The sequence below is a fragment of the Oryzias melastigma genome, linkage group LG2 (assembly GCF_002922805.2).
Source record: "Oryzias melastigma strain HK-1 linkage group LG2, ASM292280v2, whole genome shotgun sequence".
NCBI classification, from domain to species: domain Eukaryota; kingdom Metazoa; phylum Chordata; class Actinopteri; order Beloniformes; family Adrianichthyidae; genus Oryzias; species Oryzias melastigma.
In genome coordinates this window covers 17,585,879-17,605,844 of record NC_050513.1, presented here as the reverse complement: position 1 = coordinate 17,605,844, position 19,966 = coordinate 17,585,879, and the positions used below count along the sequence as shown (strand labels likewise).

Sequence of the window (19,966 nt, the reverse complement as noted above, 5' to 3'; positions counted from 1 at the left end):
AATCTTGTGTCAACATTTTTTCACATTCTGAAGATACTTTGTGTTTAATTCTAAGCTAAACTAAAACGTCTCTCGCTTAGCCAAAATGATGGTGCCCATATTGACTGGAGTTAACTCCACCCAACTCCTTAAAATGGGGAACAGTCTACTAATTAGAAATAGTTACTCATAGTTATGCATTCATTTTAGCTCTTATGAAGCTAATTAGCTAACTCTTGCTCCATACGCGCAATACTATTATTACGAAAAGAAAGACTCTTCTTTTTAAATGAGAGTCTAGAAAGTATACTGTATAAATAAAGGTTTAAAAATAATTAATTAAAGCTATAAATATTTATTTAGTTTTTGGCACCAGGTTCCATCTATTTCTTAGTTCCCTTCGGGGTCATTGGAGCCAATCGGCTATTGAAGGACAAAACTGCCTTGGACAGCACTTGACACCAGGTTGTACAAACAAAAAACAGTTATCGTAGAGTTTTTGTCATATTTACCTTTTTGTAACCATCCCCCAGTGGTTTATTTAGGAACTCCAGCATTTATTTCATTTGGTGTCACAGAAGCCTGGCCAACTATTGAAGGTCAAAGTCTGGGACAGTATTAGGCAGCAGGTTGTAGATAAAAACGAATATATTTGGAAACTTTTGTAGTAAATACTTTGTAATGTCGGTAATGTTTGCTTCTTTGAAACCAACCCCCAGTGGTTACCTTAGGAACTGTATCATTTATTACTTCTACCAACTGGTTATAGAAAGACAATTTAGGCTGAAATTCAAATTCTTGAGTGTTAGCTTAGACTCTTAGCTTTAAGCACTAAAATCGTGTAATTTGAACAACAGCTTTTAGAGGTTTTAGCCACATTGAATCGGAAACGGCTTTGGCTTTCAGACACTCAAGTGTTGACGGCTGCGCTGTGGTCTGCCCGATATTACGGGTCCTGTATCTCATATTGTATCAGATGGTAATTTCCACCCATGAAACCCACAACAGTGCTTATAAATCATGCCGCTGCACGCCGTGTCATCCAACAGAAACACCACGCGGCTTCTGTTTTCCCTTTCAAAGGAGGAACTTCCCTGTTTGTCTGTTCCCTCAAACTGCTTGCTTGAACATTTTTTAGGAGCTCGGTCATAAAAAGTCATGAGGAACTCCGGGAGATTTTAATGGCTACGTCCGTTTTAAGCTAACTACTTTATGGCGAATGGGAGTTCCCCACAACAACTTCTTTATTTGCTTTTTGAATCTATTTTTTGTTGCTTATTTTGTCGGCTTTTTGTGTTGACTTTTGTGCACTTGTTAGCCTTTCAACACGTCCTCTGGTTTCATTCATTTCGTTGCCTCGTTGTGTTGAGACCAAAATAGCTCATCTTTGTACTTAGCCCAGAACTATTAAACCAAATCGCCTGCAGCTAGAGATCTTAGCGCCTGAGCATGCCCAGACATCCCAAGAAGCAAGGCGCTGCTTCCAATCCATCAGCTCAAACTTCCTGTAACAAAAAAAAAGATTATTTTTAAGGACCATTTCAGGAAAAAGTATGTTTTCTGTTCCAGATTTGGATCAGGAAGTTGTCAGGAAAACTGCCGCAGTGATTTGTGATCTCTTTAGCGTCAGCAACGATAACGAACGGGAAACATTTTGAAGATATTTTTTACTTTAGCTGATCTAAACGTCATTAGCGGATGGTGTTGTCAAAGGCCTAAATAAACTAACAAACTGTTGCACACGGTGAAGCATCAGCTGCTGCAAGAGAGATTCCTGAGACCAGCGAGCGCACGAACGTGCTGCTGCAGCATAAATCAACCTAAATGGCGTGCAAAGCGTGCCGTGGGAGCACTAAAACATTTGGCAAAGAGCGAGGGACAACTCCTAGAGTGAAGGGGGGGTGCGGTGGAGACACAGGCTCAGGATTACAGATGAGAGTTACAGCAGAAGAGTCGGGTTTGCAGCCACACGGCTGTATGTTTTTACCCACTGCGGTGCGCCGCTGTGGCTGCGCGTCCCTCCACAGCGGACGAATCGATCTCCGGGAATGTGAGCTTAACTGAAGCAGAGAATTTGAACGTAAACGGAAAGAAGTTTAGATGTATTTGAGCTGGACTGATTGACCCCTAATGTTCCAAACAGGAAGTCCCAAAAGGCCAAAATCACATAGACTTCTATAGAGAAACAAGTCAGACGGTTGCTTCTGCAAAGTCCATTAATTTCTGATAATGCGCACTTCCAAGGGCATTATCAAATATTCCATCAATTTTTAGTTCTTTATTCTTTTTGTCTTTTTGGTTTAAATCCCTTTTTTCACAAAAGGCGAAACATTTGATACGTGGTATGCGTTGTCATGGTAACAGCACTGATCTCGACTGCAGTGGTAGAGATCGTCATGATAAGTTAGGCTAAGTTGGTTTAACCCCTTATCGCCTGTTTTTGTCCAGATGATGGCTCAAAACTTTTTTTCTAAGAAGCCAGCGCAGTGATTTAAAACATTTGGGCTGTGTGGCCGGAACTTCTTTTTTAGGTGTAGATCAGTGTTCTCAAACTCCGTTTAGGTGTAGATCAGGGGTCTCAAACTCAATCTAGGTGTAGATTAGGGTTCTCAAGATTAATTTAGGTGTAGATCAGTGTTCTCAAACTCCGTTTAGGTGTAGATCAGTGTTCTCAAACTCCGTTTAGGTGTAGATCAGGGTTCTCAAACTCAATCTAGATGTAGATTAGGGTTCTCAAGATTAATTTAGGTGTAGATCAGGGTTCTCAAATTCAGTCTAGGTGTAGATCAGGGTTCTCAAACTCAATCTAGGTGTAGATTAGGGTTCTCAAGATTAATTTAGGTGTAGATCAGGCTGTCTGGGCCGTATGTGGTTCCATTTGTGCCAAAAATATGTTTTTGCATCCACAGTCTATGTCTTTGGTCCATTGTCTATGTCTGCTGAACAAGTTTATTGAACATTTGTTCATGTCTATGTACTACTAAGCAATATCTTCTGTGGGTCCTGTGAAACGATAGGAGCTAACGACGCTAGCAACTGTTTCTAAGGGCTTTTCTGATGCCCAACAACAAGAGGAAATGCAAAGTTTTAACATAACAAAGCAAATAGAAAAAGCTATCATCGAAGAAGTGTGGACATGCAAAAGATATTGCTTAGCAGACATTGAACTTTCATATTAAGGCTGGGACCGCAAAATTTAGACTTGAGGGCCGGAAATGGCCCGCGGGCCGCCAGTTTGAGACCCCTGGTGTAGATTATCACTGTACATTATCACTTTTTATCCACATCCAGCAGAATTGAGTGTTCCCTCTGACGTGGCATAAACAGCTGGTGAGAGTGGTTGCCATAGAAACGTTGTCTCAGACCGACTCGGACCAATAGCAGCTGATGATTTCTGGTTCTAACATTGCTACGTTTATCATGAAAGAAGTGGATTGACTTTATATCGTTGGGTCCAGAAGTAAAGCATTTTCTACAGGTGACATCACACTCGCTCGGTCCAGTTCTCTTTTTATCGACTCAGTGTCGAGGGTCTTTTCATCCTTTGCTAACATTTTTCCTGCCGCGAGTGTCCTTTGATCTGAAATGTTAAAGCGATCCACTAAAATCCCTCAGAGAGTCGTGGCGAGGAGCTGCTTTTGGCTCTCTGTTTCACACCATCTGGTTTGGTTGTTCTGGACTTTGTAACAGTAAAATATCCACTTTTCTTCAGATTTCTGAAGGTCAGAGTTAGCCGCACTCTTTCCACCGAGTCATCCACGTCAGACTCGGGTTCTCTCCGTTCGGACAGTCTATGAAACGTCCAGCAGGAGTTCAAACTCACATGAAACTGCCGCTTGGGTTATCTTTGGCTGCAGATTTGATGCATTGAGCAGAAATGAAAGTGGAACATGTGGTTTTCATCTGGACTCATTGGGGTCCAGTAGAGACCCCTCTAATATTATGGCTGGGAAAGCGCTCTGTCGTGTCCTTTATTGACATCAGTGCGCTCTTTGACTGCTGCCTCGCAAATCTAAAGGTAATAAAACCAGAAGGCCCGAACGAGGATCATGAATCCAAGTTTGATCAGTTTATTTATCTACAGTCAGGAAAAGTGTTGGTCTATCGTACACAAATATGCAATGTTCAGCATCTTCTTTGGCTTGATGTTGTAGACCCCTGATCAAGGAGTCAGTCGTGTGAACCAGAAGGTTCAGTCGCAAACTTCCTGTGGTTTGAGAGGGTCGATCTGTGCACTCACAAAGTGCGTAAGTACGATTATCAAGTGTTCTATATGTTAAGTCCCCCTGTGACAATTAAAAAAAACGTTCCCAGTTTTGTTTTAATTTGAAGTTTTTAACCAAAGTACCACAACCTAAATGTCTCAAAAAGCCATATTTCTTGTTTATCTGAAGCCACAGTTTCCAAAGTCTAAGCTGAGTAGCCCCGCCCCTGATCCCCCCCCCCTTCTGATGATGTTAGCTGTGTGTCTCGCTATCGTAAATCTTCACCACTGCTACAAAAAAATTGCCAAGTAATATGAAAAGTGTCCAGTTGAAGAACTAGTCATGCATTTTTGGCCACATGGCCCTCTTGGACACTTTATTAAAAACCATCTAGTGGTTTTAATGGTGATGCAATGTGAGGGGCGGAGTCAGAAATAACATTTTCTTGTATTTTTTCACTAAGCTTGAAGTGAGGTGGAAAAAAATTAAAAATGAGACAAATTTTAAGGTTAAAAAAACCTTCCCTCAGTCTACTGTTCTTCAGAATCAAACGGGGCGCCCTAAAAACCTTAATCCATGTGGACAGAAACATCTGAACGGCTCTGTTTTCTCGTACCCTACATACAAACCGACCTCCTCACGGTCCTGTAGCGGCGGAACGGTCCGTTTCGTCTTATTGTTGACGAGAACTGCAACAGGAAGAGAAGGCCGGCCTGAGCGAGAGCGTTGAGAAACGACAGGAAGCGTCCCCACCCTGACAACGAGACGCGCTCTTCCCGTTTTTACTGTCGCCCAGCTTTTATTAGAAAAAAACAACTGACAAAGAGGTGTCCTTTTCTCTGCCTCTTCCTACAGCTACCATGAAGGCCGGTCAAAGCAGCTCCAGCTGGGCCAGTGGGCGGAGCCTAGCCTTTGGCGGGACCAGCCAGCCCCCTCCCTCCACCCCCTCTGCCCCCACGGCGGTCTCCATCGACGGCGTCAGCTTCTCCGAGGGCGACCTGCTGCTCCAGGTAGCGGCCGTGCGACGCCGCCGGCGGGTAAAGTGACCCTGGAGCAGCTGACTCAGCATTCTTCCTGTGATCCCGCAGGCTCTCAACGGCTTTGTGCTGGTGGTGACCGCCGAGGGCTACATATTCTACACATCTCCAACCATCCTGGACTTCCTGGGCTTCCATCAGGTAGAATCAGGAGATGCATCAGTAGAAACATCAAAGCATCTGACCTCAAAACTTTCCTTTCCTCTGACCTCATGACCTCTCGTCGTTTCCTCCCCTGAACCTGCTGACGCCTCACATGTTTGTGTGTGCTGCACGGTCACAGTTTCAAAGCCCCATCAACCGTTTCCTGTCAGTAGGGCTGCCACGATTAATTCAATAGTTTATTAATCGTTACTTTATATTACATGGAGTCAGAATGTGGCAAAGTTGAAAGTTATGATGGCATTATGCTAACTTTTTGGACTATTTTGGTATTTATTAAGGTTTTTTTTTTTTGGGCCATTTTTGAGTTAAGCGAAAATTTTAGCTACATGCTAGCTGTTTTAGCTAATTTAGAATTTTTTCAGTATCTGTAGGCTAATTTCGAGTGTAGCTAATATTTCACCTACATGCTAGCTGTTTTGGCTAACTTAGGATTTTTTTCAGTTTCTTTACTCTAATTTTTGAGTGTAGCTAATACTTAAGCTACATGCTAGCTGTTTTAGCTAATTTAAAATTTTTTCAGTATCTGTAGGCTAATTTTGAGTTAGCTAATATTACTGCTACATGCTAGCTGTTTTGGCTAATTTAGGATTTTTCAGTTTTTTAGACTAATTTTGAGGTTAGCTAATACTTCAGCTACATGCTCGCTGCTTTGGCTAATTTAGAATTTTTTTTCAGTTTCCTTAGGCTAATTTGGTGTTTAGCTAATATTCCAGGTGCATGCCAGCTGTTTTGGCTGACTTAGGGTTTTTTTTTTTTTTTTAGGCTGATTTGGCATCTTACTAATATTTTAGGTGGCTATCAGTTTTAGCATTTTTAACTTTTAGCTTCAGCAATTTCAGCTATCAACTTCAGCATTTTTAGTTATCAATTTCAGCATCTTCAGCTATTGTCACTGGCATCTTCAGCAGGCAAATTCAGCTTACATCATTCACACTAGGATAAATAATAATGCTATATATCGAATTTTTAGTTAGTTTAAAGGTAATGATGATGTGCTTCACATCCACTTTGTGTATGACCAGATTAGTCGACTAATTGGAGTTTGGTCGACTTTTAAAATAATCGTTTGCGGCGACAATACCTGTCAGACTTCAAGCTGCCGGAGCATGTGACACGCGTTCAAGAATACCAAATCTGAGTCCCTGATTGGTCAAAGTTAGATCTGGTTTAACTTCCTTTTCAATTGACGTCTTTTGTAAGTAAAGCCCGAAAACGGTTCTAGAAACTTGTGTATCCACTATTTGAAGTTTGAAGCACGAATATCCTCGTGTTTACGTAGACTTACATAGGCTGCGTTACTGAGGACGGTGTGAACGTAGCCTTAGAAGGAACCAAAGTTTGGGGTTTTAAGGTCCAAAAGACCAAAAATCTGGATTTGAACGCCATCGATTTGAACCTTCATGAAAAGTCTATCAGGTACTTTTGTTGGTCACATTTATCCCAACGTATTCTCACTTCCAACTTGTCAAATATGGACATATGGTTCTGGTCCCCTCCATGACACTTTATGACGTTTTGGGTGTCCCTAACTCGGCATTTTTTGATGTGCTGCTGACTGTTCCCATGGGAGGCCCCCAACCTTAGGGCCACGAACTGAGGACCGCTTGGTACCAGGCCACAGATAGGGAAAAAATGTTAGGTACTGATACCAGAACCCTTACCCAATACCTGTTCACCCTCCCATTACCACATCCGGTAATCTTAGGTGGTTTAAATGAGTTTGGAAGGCAAGATTTGAATTTTTTTCAGAGAGAAAGGTCCAGTTTGCTGGAAAATGTCTGTAAAAACAAACAAAATGTATGAGAATTTATAGTAGAGATGCTTTACAGGTCAGCTTTAAAAAAAAAAAACACAAAGTTGTAAATTTAACTACACTGTATGAACACAATTGAATTTTTTTATAGTTTTTTTTCTTCATTGAACATTAAATTTGTCTGATTTTATTAAAAATCTCCTCAAAGTATTGAAACAGAAGTGTCTTTTGAGTTGATAGAACTTTACTTAAACACAAATGAAACAAAAAGAGCTTGAAATGCTGGAGCAGAAAGTGACGGACATGCGCAGATGCAGTTGCGTGTTTGTGAGTCCCGTGCGCGTCTGTGCGTGAGAACCGGCGGCCTTTGTTGGCTCTGAACTCTTGACTCGTAAACACATCCGTTTGAATCGGGGTTAAAGATGCCTGCAGTCTGGGAAAAATCAGAGGAAGAAAAAAAAGGAAGTCGCCCAGAGAGGGAACACGTGACTCACAACTACACACCGAGAAACACAACGTTTCACAACACAGATGCTCGTCCAGGAGGCTGGAGTTTGTTACGTTGAATTTATACCGCTAAGGAGGTCATTCTGGTCATCGTGGGTCAAACTGGGGCGAAATATTCTACCAAACCGCCTTTCCAGTTGGGTTTGTTTCTTCTGCGTTCCATCACACGCTGGAGAAACTGTTTTTGTTTACTGCAGACATGTTTACTGACACGTTTCTAACCCTGTTTGCAACCATGTAAACAAATCCAGGGGGATCTACAGCAGCTTTCTGTGGGTTCAGCCCCGACTCGGATGTTTAGGAAATTCTCTAAATTTAGCACAGAACTCACATCTGGCAGAAACGTTTCAACAATAAAGCCGTCGACCTCATCTTTCACTCATTGTCGCCGTGGAAACCTCTACAGTGCTTTGATCAATGCCGATTGATGAGATTGGCTTTGGAGATCAAAGCGACCTCCAAAGACCCTTTGAATCAAAAGGTCTTCACTGGTCACAGAAACATCTGGACTTTGAAGCTAAGCGCTGCTTTGATCTTAATGCAAGGTCGTGTAATTTATTTACATTGGTTGCTAAGGAAAATGGGAAAAAAATATTGAGATACAGACTCGAAAATTGGCACATATATATATCAGCCGTAAACGTGCAAAAAAGTACATGGTTGCTATGGAGTATCACTATGGTGGAAGCCCCCATTTTGACTTTTGACAGACGTTTAGGAAAACTCTAAATTTAGCATAAAAGTCGATCGCCAATAAAGCAATCAACCTCATCGTTCACTTATAGTTACCGTAGAAACCCTTTGAATCTAAAGGTTTTACAGGTCACAAAAACACCTGGACTTTGAAGTTAAATGCTGCTTTGATAGTTTATTAACATTGGTTGCTAAGGAAAATGCAGTAAAACTATTTAGATACGGTCTCAAAAATTGGCTCATTTATCTAACAGCCCTTAACATGCAAAAAACTTAATGGTTGTTATGGACTATCACTTAAGTGGAAGCTGCCATTTTGACTTTTGACAGACGTTTATGAAAACTCCAAATTTAGCACAACACTCTCATTTTAGCAATGAAGCCGTTGACTTTAACTTTCACTTTCAGTTGTTTACAATGTTTTGGTCAATGTAGCTGCTGACTTGAGATCAAAACAACCTCCAAGACCCTTTCAATCAAAAGGTCTTAAGTGGTCACCTAGACTTTGAAGTAAAAGCTGCTTTGGTCATTTATCAACATTGGTTGCTAAGGAAAATTTAGAATTTTTTATGAGATAGAGACTCAAAAATTGGCTGATTTATATATCAGCCCTAAACATGCAAAAAACTTAATGGTTGCTATGGACTATTGTTATAGCAAGAGTTGCCAGATTGACTTATGTGACTGGAAGAGACTGTAACTTTAATTTTCTGACATTTTTGGGCACAACTGAATGAAAACATTAGGTGGTTTGGACTAACTTAATTATTTGATTTCTTCAAATATGAGAATAAATTTTTATATTTTCGATGTAACGTTGCTTTATCTTACGTTGATTTGTTCCCCAATTATTTATTTCTGTATCCTCAGATTACAGTGCCATGAGTTTAGTCTTGTTTGTTGGACACTGATTCAAAAAAGCAATGAAAAGTTAACCCGTGTGCCTCCTCGCCAGTCGGACGTGGTGCATCAGAGCGTGTTCGAGCTGATCCACACAGAAGACCGAGCGCTCTTCAGGCGGCAGCTGCACTTCTCCCTCAACCCCAACCCGGAGGGCTCCAGCAGTCCCAGTAAGTACGGCACTCGAGAGCGTGTGAAAACCAGAAGTTTGGACTTTGGGATGGAACGTTGTTAATGCACGATGCTTTATATTTAAACTTCTTTAATTTTTTAGGTTTTCTTTTTATTTGTTAATGAAATCCAGAGAATTCTGATCTTTTGTGTCTAATTTTGAAGGTATTTAGCATCATTTTGTAGTGTTTTACTTCACTGCACAGTTTTTATGCTTCAAGAGGAAATCGTTCAGGTTTTCCTCATTAGAACGTTGCCGCTCTCTCTCTTGACCTTTGAAAATGTTTCTGTGGGTTACTTTTATTGTTTTCCACCCAATTTCCTCTTAATGGGATTAGTGTTGTCAGCCTGTTACCACGGCAACCACAAAAACTGTGACTTTGTTCAGGTGGGCAGAGCAGCGCCGAGATCAGCACCAACATCATGGCTTACGACCCGCACGCCATCCCTCCTGAAAACTCGTCTTTCCTGGAGAGAAACTTCTGCTGCCGGTTCCGCTGCCTCCTCGACAACTCCTCCGGCTTCCTGGTAGGATGTCAACCCGACGCTACGCCTCCTGAACGTCACAGGAGTAACGCTTCTCTCTCTTTAGGCCTTGAACTTCAACGGCCGCCTGAAGTTTCTTCACGGCCAGAACCGGGTGTCCGAGGACGGGAAGCTGGTTCCTCCACAGCTGGCCTTGTTCGCCATCGCTACTCCGCTGCAGCAGCCGTCCATCCTGGAGATCCGCACCAAGACCCTCATCTTCCAGACCAAACACAAGCTGGACTTCACCCCGCTGGGCATCGACGGCAGGTAAACACCGGCGCCAACGGAGGAAGGGAGGACGGTGGAGAGGAGCTGTAACTCTGCTCTGGTCCACAGAGGGAAGGTGGTTCTGGGCTACAACGAGCTGGAGATCTGCATGAAGGGATCCGGCTACAACTTCATCCACGCCGCCGACATGATGCACTGCGCCGACAACCACCTGAAAAGTAGGTTTCCGTCTAATCATGTGGTTTGCAAAATACACACATATATATATATGAATAATATAATTATAATTTCTAGCCTGTTTAAGGATTAGAAGAAAAAAAATCTTGAAAATGTCGTTTCCTTCTATTTTTTGTGTCATAAATGACAAAAAAATGTAATCTGTAATTTGTCTAATAAAAAATACATTTTTAATGAGTATAAATTCATGTAATAAACAATAAAGAGTTTATTTTCAGTGAAAAGTTTCTATTCTTTTATGAAAGTAAACAGGAAAATTCCCTATTTTGAAACCAGCCCCTAGCGCTCATTTAAGGAACTGCAGCCTTTGAGAATTTAAGCTAGAAACACTAAAACTAAACAAAGAGTTCAGTCTATTTTTGTCATTGGATGTCTCTATAGAAGTGATAGTTTGTAGCTTTTTAAAGGATTGTTTCATGTTCGATTGTTTATTACATTTGTAGGTTGTTTTATTTTATTTATTTATTTGAAAAACATTTTTTAAGGCACGCCCACATTTTTACAAAATGACTGAGAGTAAACAGGAAATGTATTTATTTTGAAACCAGCCCCCAGTGGTCATTTGAGGAACTGCAACATTTGGTAATATGAATGAATGAATGAATATGAGCTAAAAAAAATGATGTCAAAGGAAGATTCAGCCCTTTTTTGTCATTGTTAGTGTCAATTGAAGTGAGGGTTTGTAGCTAATTTGAAGCTTATTTCACACTTGACTAGCATTTTTACACGTTTTTCTCAGAAATCATACCTTTTTTTGTTTGCCACTCTTGTATTTTTGCAAACAATTCCGATCTGGACGTGTTATACAGCAGCTTTGAGAGCTTTTTACTAGAAAAAGTTAATAGGAGAATAATCCGTATTGAAACCAACCCCCAGTGGTCATTTGACGAACTGCAGCATTTGGTAATTTGAGATAAAACCACTAAAGTTAAATAAAGAAATAGTCATTTTTCTATTGGAGACTTCCATAAAAGTGATGGTTTGTAGCTTTTTTATAACCTAATTTGTGTTTTTTTTCTTTTTTTTTAAAGCATAGTATTAAAAAAAGAAACCTGGACATATAATTAAATCAGCCTTTTAAGGCTTTTACTTATTAAAGTTAACAAGAAAATAATCAGTTTTAAACCAGCCTCTGGTGGTCATTTGAGGAACTGCAGCCTTTGGAAATTTTACTTTAAAAGCACAGATGTTATAGTTTTTTTCATTGGATACTATAGGTTTTTTTTAGCCACGCCCACATTTTTTGCAAAACTACATCTGACCGTGTTTCCACAGCAGCTCTTGACTGTAAGCTGATTTTTTACAGTTCATCCAATCAAATTAGTTTCTTTCGTAATGATCAGATCTTAGGTCAAGATGGCGCTTCTTACAAAAATGGTTACAAAATGTTTGTTTTAATGATCACAGTTTGTGGAATGTTAGCGAGACAAAATACTTCTGTCCTTTCATACCGTTTAAATGGCAACAGTAGGAAATTTAGGTTAGCCGGCCGCAGACAACCACATGACCCCAAGATGGCGCCAGGAAGTCCTCAACCAAAAGTTGAAGGAAGTTTACGCTCGTCCCCTAGAGAAACACCAGAACCGGGTTACGGTTTGGGTCAGAGGTTTTCTAGCATAACAACGCAAATTCAGCTTCATTTCCACTCCCGGCTAATGATGAGTTTAATGGTGTGTTTGGGCGCCATCTCGCCTGCAACCAGGTCCCTCTCGTCTGTTTTGACACCCTTTTAGTTGGGGAGTGTTCCGACAGTCTTCCCAGCGACAGGATGTTGAGTTCCGATGTTCCTTGTGTTGCAGTGATGAAAACCGGAGAGACCGGCTTCACTTTCTTCCGGCTGCTGACCAAAATGGGGAAGTGGGTGTGGGTCCAGTCCAACGCCCGCTTGGTGTTCAAAGGAGGCAAACCCGACTTCATCGTGGCGCGGCAGAGAGCTCTGACGTGAGTGTGGGTGTGAACGCCACCACCCGGCACCGCCCGTTGGAGGTTCTGACATGGTTTCTCCCCACAGAAACGAGGAGGGGGAGGAGCAGCTCCGCCTCAGGCGCCTCCACCTGCCCTTCAACTTCGCTACCGGGGAGGCGGTGCTGTACGACACCATGCCGAGCGTGGAGGTCCCCAACCCCTGCTCCCCCGCCAAGAAGATGAAGGTGGACAGCGACTCGGTCAGCCCCCACTCCCTGCTGGGCTGCCTGCTGAGTCAGGACCAGGCGGTCTACAGCGACCAGAACACCATCACCTCGCTGAGCGACCTGGCCTTCCAGGACTCGCACGCCACCTGCACCATCCCCAGAGACGCCAGCGCCCAGCCGGCCGCCAGCAGCCCGCTGATGACGGACTCCACCACCCAGGACATCCTGGAGACGCTGCAGCAGATCCTGGGGGAGGCGGAGCTTATGCAGGAGGTGGAGGTGGGGCCGGAGGAGCTGAAGAGCTGGGAGAGCACGCTGCTGAACTTCACCTCCTCCGAGTTCAGCGACGACCTCAACGAGGTCCTCCGCAGCGACGTGCTGTCCTACATCGAGGAGCAGCTGCAGAAGGAGGGCGGGGACGCCAACGGCGAGCTGCAGAACCAAAACCCCGGTCAGGAGCCGCAGGACTTCAGCTGGACCTACAATCAAATGACTTTCAAAGGGGAGGTGCTGATGGAGGGACACCCGGCCGCAGGCCGAGGAGGCGTGAAGCTGAGCCACATGGACTCCCCTCTGATACCCCCCTCTGTGTTTAACAGCCTTCAGAACACAAGCTCCGCCCCCCTTCAGTGTGGAGGCGGCGCCCCAGTGACCTTTAACCCCTCCCAGACAGACTTGTACCACCAAGCTGACGCCCCCAACCCCAAACAGTTCCCGCAAGAACTGCCTTCATTCTGTCCGTTTCCACAGGAGGGCTTTCCCGTCCAGAACCAGAACTTGGTGGGACAGTTGCGCCCTGCGCTCGGTTGTCACGGCGACCTGTGGAGCTCCGCGCCGGGGGTAAACATTTCAAACCAGCCCGTTTTCCCCGCAGACCCGTCGTCCTGCATGCAGAGCAGCTCGGTCGCACGCAGCCAGAACAGTCAGAACCACAGGCAGTCGTGGCTGCAGGGGGCGGGGCCACAGCTGGCCGCCTCCCCCACCCACATGAACCCAGCGGACATGAGGTTCAGGACTCCAGAGACTCTCGTTCAGCAGGGCCGGATGATGGTGAGCGAAGCCCGGCCCAACAAGGCGTCGGCCAGCCCCGCCCCCTCTAAGCCCTCCTGCCTGTACCAACCTCGTCCCGGAGGGGGGTCGGTGCCGCCGCCGATGGTCATGCAGAACCCCCATGAGGCGGTGCTGCCCTGCCAGATGGTGGCCAGTCATACCGTGAACGGCCTGATGGAGGCGCCACAGAAGCTGTTGAGCTTCACTGAACACAACCAGGTAAAAGTTCAATTCAGTTTGTGTTCGATTCCGGTCCCGGTGAGGGATTTATGCACCGTCTGCTCATTCTTCCAGGTCTCCAACTGTCCGGTTTTCAGTAACGGGGGTTTTCCCTTCTCCCTGCTGCCCAACAGGAACACCTGCTTCACCGAGAACAAGTAGGAAGTTCTGCTGAGTCATGCTCAGCTCAGACTGATACAAAGGAAACCAACGACTGTGAGCGGAAGTGGAGCGGACGGACGGACACACTTGGGACATGCTCAAACGGACCTACAAGGACAAGTTTCACCAAAAGCGCTTTTTTCTGGAATTTTATCAGAGCGGAACAGGCACAAAGCCAGAAGACTTCCTCTGGATGCTTGCTTTTTAGCACTTTTTACGCTTTTTTTTTCATTTTGACCCAAAAAAAGAAGCCTTTTTACGTGATTGTAGAGAAACAGTTGTAACCAAAAACCCCCGTTATGAATTATTGGAAGATAACCAAAAAGTCAAAAAAACAAAAAAGTTGTCAATGTACCGTTAATGAAAATACACGATAAACGAGGGAATTACATTAGCATCTTTACATTTTTCTCAAATGTTGTTTATTGAAAACCATCAATAATGTAACAAAACAAAAAAATGATTTGACTTAACAAAACTAACCCCGTTAGCTGAAAAATAGTGATCTGTGGCTTTATTACTGCCCCCTGATGAAGGAAGGAACCAAAATATTGAAAATAAAATTAAAAGAGCACAATAATTGAGTTGTTAGTTCTTAATTTTAAAATATATGTAGAAATCTGCAATTCAAAATCTGACCACCGGTGGCACCAAAGAGGGCTCTATTGTTTAAAATACTTTTTTTGGACCATGTTTAACCATTAGGCAGCAGCAGGGAACTCGATCTACCACAAGCTAGGCTCTCTTTAAGCAGCAGAAAAGAATAATATTTATATTTATAAATATATGTTTATCTAAACATATATTTGGGAAAGTATAAAAATATGCTAATAAAATAAAACGGCAACCTGACGAAATGAATCTCCAATGACAAAAACATGTTGCTAAATACTTTTTTAAATAATTGAGGACCACCACCTGGTGGTTATTGGTGGTACTTCATGTAAAGCACCTTTGAGTTTGTTCACACATAGGCTAACTGCTTCCATAGAGACCCAATTTTATTGTTTCTTTATTTAAAAAAAATGGAAAAATTCTAATTAAGTTAACTGCAATTCACAATCTGACCACCAGTGGCACCAAAATTTAAAAAAAACTTTTTTCGGGGTCACATTTAACCATTAGGAGGCACAGACTAGCCTCGGGGTTTCTCCTTAGTTACAATATTTAAAAAAAAATGCAAGAGATTTTTAAAACAAATTTTATCCCAATATATACATTTTTTGGTAAAGTATAAAAAGATGTTTTATAAAAAGCACAAACCCGACAAAAAAAAAAAAACTCTAACAAATGTTGTTTAAAATGACTTAAAAACAAAAAAACTAAACAACACCACCACCTAGTGGCCTTTGGTGGTATTCCATGCATAGCACTTTCAATTGTTTTTTTTTCGCATGTAGGCTAACTGCATCCATACATAAACCACAGATTCGGGCTAGCCGTCTTCAGCTGACAAAATAAAAAGAATAAAGACAAGAACTCGGACGCCGCCGAACGCTCACTTCTGCTCTCTCCTACGTTTAGAACGATATCGAAGGATTCAATATTTCAATAGTTGTTATTACTGTTGTTCATTTCAATACTTTGCTGTCTCAGACGGGGAGATTTTGCTTTTGCAGGGTATAAAAAACAAAACAAAAAAGAAAAAAAACATTCGAACCTTGAAACGCACAAAAAAAGGCAGAATTGTCCTCTTTCCGATACGCTGCTTCTGTGTACTTTTGACAAATATTCTGCGTGAGCTGCTTTCATTTCTTGATGTTTTTACTGTGATTCCTGTTATTAATATTGTGGGCAAACAGACAGCGCCTTGAACTTTTTAAAAGAAAAGTTTGAATGTCTTTTAGCCAAACTTGCCAAAGCACTTATTTGGATACCAAATAATTGATTTTTTTAAGAGAAAAAAACACTTGTAGCAAAGTAAAGCCACTTATTTATGTTGGAGAGATATATATTTGATGATTTGATGACATTTTTCCTCAAATAGTACTTCTATCCCCTCTCTGCCACAAAGACGCACAGACATAAAATGGTTTGAGGCAGCTATTGTGTATGCAAAAAGAAAACAATATTGTAAATACCTTATAATCAGCTGGTAGTTGCCTGTAAAATCTAAACGTTTTTTCTTCACGGTGAAAAATGTGTTGCAGGTTTTCAAGATGTAATACTTGACTTTAAAAAGCTAAGAAAAATGTTCACCAAAGCCATTTTGCTTTCCAAGGATACCAAAGGGATGACCATTTTCTTTCTTTGTTTTTTTTCTTTTCAATCGTTACCCAACACATGCCTTAGTCACAGGTGCCCTTACAGGTAGATACTGGATGTATACATCTTAAACGTGGGACGCTAGTGAACCACCCAAAAATATTAAGGTAGTTCAATAGACCTGTAGGACGAAAATGTTCTACGGGTATGCTACTGTGATAGGTCATAGCGAACACTTATACAACATGTAACAGGAAAGTAAGTAGGTAAGACGCTAAACCACCAAAGTCCTGCGCAAGGAGCCGGTTTGTGCTCTTCACGATAAGTGCACAATCGATGCCTTCCACGTGTCCTGTTAAAAGTTAGGAAGATAGACAATCAGAGTGTAGTTTGTGTGAGGATCCTACCTATTCATGCGACAGTTCCTCGAGGTCAGTGAGGACGACTAGAGTGTGGTGTAAGGACATCAAACAACAGCATCACCAATACGTTACAAGTACGCGCAACTTCCATTAGCCTTACGACACACTTCACAATATACCACACACAACAATTGTGTGTGATACACTTTCATGGCATCCTTTGACGTGGTCTTACGACTCGTGAGGGAACTGCAAGACACGTGTAGCCGCTCTCGTCTACGACCCTCCATGGGTGCGGACAATCTGAAAACCAGGAGCACCCATGCAGGTCAAGCATTCGTCTGGCAATTGTTTGGGGTCAGTAAGAAGCTAGCACCCTTCCATCGACTAGAGTGCGTTGAAAGGACATCATACAACAGTAGCACTTGTATGTCACAGGTTCTTGGAACTTAATTGGGCTTACGATACACTTACCACACATACAACAATCGTCTGTTCCATCTTCATGACGTCCCTTGACGTGGTCATACAACTCTTAAGGGAACTGCAAGACACATTTGTGCTCCCCGTAAGATGTGGCCCCTCTTTTCTACCACCCTTGACGGGCCCAGACAGCAGTACCCGTACAAGTCAATAGCTCGTCAGGCAATTGTTTGCGGTCAGTAAGAAGCTAGTGCGTGAAACTTACCTTTGACTTGAGTAGGGCGAAAGGACATCGTACAACACTATTACTCGTACATCATAAGTCCGTGCAACTTCAATTTGCCTTACCATACACTTCACAATACACTTACTACACATACAACAATCGTTTGTTTCATTTTCATGACATCCTTTTGTGGTAGTCATTGGACCCTTATGGGAACTCCAGGACTCATTTGTGATCGCTCTTGTCCACAACCCTCCAAGGACGCAGACAGTCCGAAAACCAGTAGTACCCATACAGGTCAATCATTTGTCTGGCAATTGTTCCGGACAGTAAGAAGCTAATCTGTGCACCTTACCATGGGCAAGAGTGGGGCGAAAGGACATCGTACAACATTATCACTCGTACATTAGCCTTATGAAGACTTCACGATACACTTCCCAAGCACAGGACAATTGTATGTCCATTTTTATGACATCACTTAGGTTGGCCGTACAACCTTAAAGCATGTCATACCTGCCGCTCTTGTCTATGACCCTCCTTTAGATCCGGACAATCCAAAACTCACAGCACCCTTACGGGTCGACCATTTATGTGTCAATAGCTCGTGATCAGTAAGGAGCCATTACACACCTTACCAACAATTAGTGTTACATCATAAGTGGGTGCAGCTTACATTTGTCTCACAGATACTTCATGATACACTTGCCACATGCGCAACAATCCTGCATTCCATCGTTACAACATCTTTTGAGGTGGCCATGACAAGGAACTGCAAGACATACCTGTGCTCCCACTAGGATTTGTCCGTTCTCGTCTACGACCCTCCATGGGTCCGGACAACCCAAAAACTCCCAATACCCCTACGGGGGGTCAGTTAAGGGCCAGTATGTGCAACTGACATGTCCCTTGAGGTGACCTCAAGAGAACTGAAAGACACACCTTAGGATGCGGCTGTTCTTGTCTATGACCTCTCAATGAGCCCGGACATCCCCAAAACCTACAGCACCCCTATGGGTTAACCCCTGTAAGTGCATGTGACTAAGACCTTACAATTTTGAAAGAAGCAAACTTTAGTTTTGATACGCACAAGTGGAGCTACTCTGTTCTGTACTTCAGAAGTGCTCTAAAACAATTATTTCAAGTCTTTACATACATAAACCTTCATGTTTTTTTACATTAGCAACACACAAAAAACACACTTAAAGGTTAGATGACTGCCTCAATGTATCCTGAAAGCATTAGAACTCAAAGTTTGATGTACTTCAACTGAACTTGTAAAGTTTGAATGTCCTGTATGGAGTTAAACACAAATGAAGCGCTTTGTTTTTTTTTTTTTTTGCATAGATTAAGTGCTCTTATTTTTGAATCCTACTTTCCAAATATTAGCCCTTTTAAATGTTCAAATGAATACTTTTATTTTCAAAAACCAGGAGACCAAGTCTCCATCATGCAGTATCGTTGTGTAACTGTACATACAACTCTGTCTTTGCTTTCTGCCACCGTGTGTCTGTATATAATTATATATAGTATATATATTGTATTAACCCTAGTCACGCCTGTGTCTTTTTGTACATTGTCTGCACAGTTTAATCATAGCTTCATGTTTTGATGCATTTTTATTTTAAGTTTTTTTTGTGGATTTTTCTTTAAAAAAAAAAAGTGCCTCTCTTCATGTCTGTGTCTGTACCTGCTCACCGTATTAAAGGTGGTCTGATCACTGCACAGGTTCCAGTGGTTTTACTGTGACACATAGAAACTATGATTTTCATGCATTTAATTCACATCTTTAACACACTTTCAAAACAAACATTCCGAATTGTTAAATTTTGTCAGTTTAACCAGGAACTGTCATTGTGCGGGGTGTCCACTAGGTGGTGGTATAGTCCAACAAATCAAGACAGATTTGCTCCTGGTTCATCACTTAATGTTTTTTTTTTTTATTACAAACTGGGTTTATGAGGTTTTAAACAGTCATTTTACATTGTTATTGCCCCACCCACCCTGAAAATAAAATAAAAAACAGTATTTTTTCTAGGTAAAAACATATCATTTTTTTTGGATTGCAGATTAAAATATATTTATTTCTTTATTTTCACATCAGTAAATCTAAATAAAAGCAGTAGTCACAAAGTACTTTTTCAAAATGTACTTCTTCTGAGGTCGCTGTTAAAAATGGGGGATTGGCTTCAAATAGTGTCTATCAGATGAATAAAACTTTCTTTTCTCAAATAATAATCTCTATTTCACTCTTCTTATCAAAAATGTCATTAATAGTTATTGATCACCAGATTTTTTTATACTAATAGCCCACCGGACTAAAAGGGACATTATGCAAGACAAAAGTAACTACAGAACTAGTTTGTAACACATAAAAATCAGACTGATGCTGCTAAAAGAAATGTTACTGCGACTACTCTAACTTCCAATCTTAACAGAAGAAAACAGCGCGACACCGCTACACATTAGCATACACGTTCATTTACACAATAAATGTAACTCCCAATCTTGCTAGTAAAAGGTAAAAAAAAACACACACAGACTGATTTTGCTAAGACAAATGCTACTGTGATTATGCTAACTCCCAAGTTTGTTAGTAAAAAATTACAGTCTGTGTGACGCCCCATTTTGTCGTTTGGATCTGGGGTATAACTTGAGTTTTGTGAAGTACTTTCTACATCTGGAGTCAAAAATTGGTTAACAGTTTTTCCTTGTGGTTTGTTCTTAACATAACATTTGAAGTCTGTGACTTGTTGGCTGTTAAAATCAAGGGGATTTTGAAAAATC

General features: G+C 41.9%; 1 protein-coding gene across 2 annotated transcripts in view; it reads left to right on the top strand.

Annotated features, from left to right (window-relative positions):
• LOC112156658 (aryl hydrocarbon receptor) overlaps positions 1–18,902 on the top strand; it is a 61,824-nt gene extending 42,922 nt beyond the window's left edge. For both annotated transcript variants that reach the window (XM_024288918.2, XM_024288919.2), the window contains exons 3-11: positions 5,040–5,194; positions 5,273–5,362; positions 9,295–9,409; positions 9,799–9,938; positions 10,003–10,205; positions 10,275–10,384; positions 12,203–12,344; positions 12,415–13,804; positions 13,880–18,902. In XM_024288918.2, coding sequence (XP_024144686.1) covers positions 5,040–5,194; positions 5,273–5,362; positions 9,295–9,409; positions 9,799–9,938; positions 10,003–10,205; positions 10,275–10,384; positions 12,203–12,344; positions 12,415–13,804; positions 13,880–13,966 — 2,432 coding nt within the window. In that variant the 3' untranslated portion in view covers positions 13,967–18,902. The remainder of the gene's footprint in view (positions 1–5,039; positions 5,195–5,272; positions 5,363–9,294; positions 9,410–9,798; positions 9,939–10,002; positions 10,206–10,274; positions 10,385–12,202; positions 12,345–12,414; positions 13,805–13,879) is intronic.
• Positions 18,903–19,966: the final 1,064 nt, after the last annotated feature.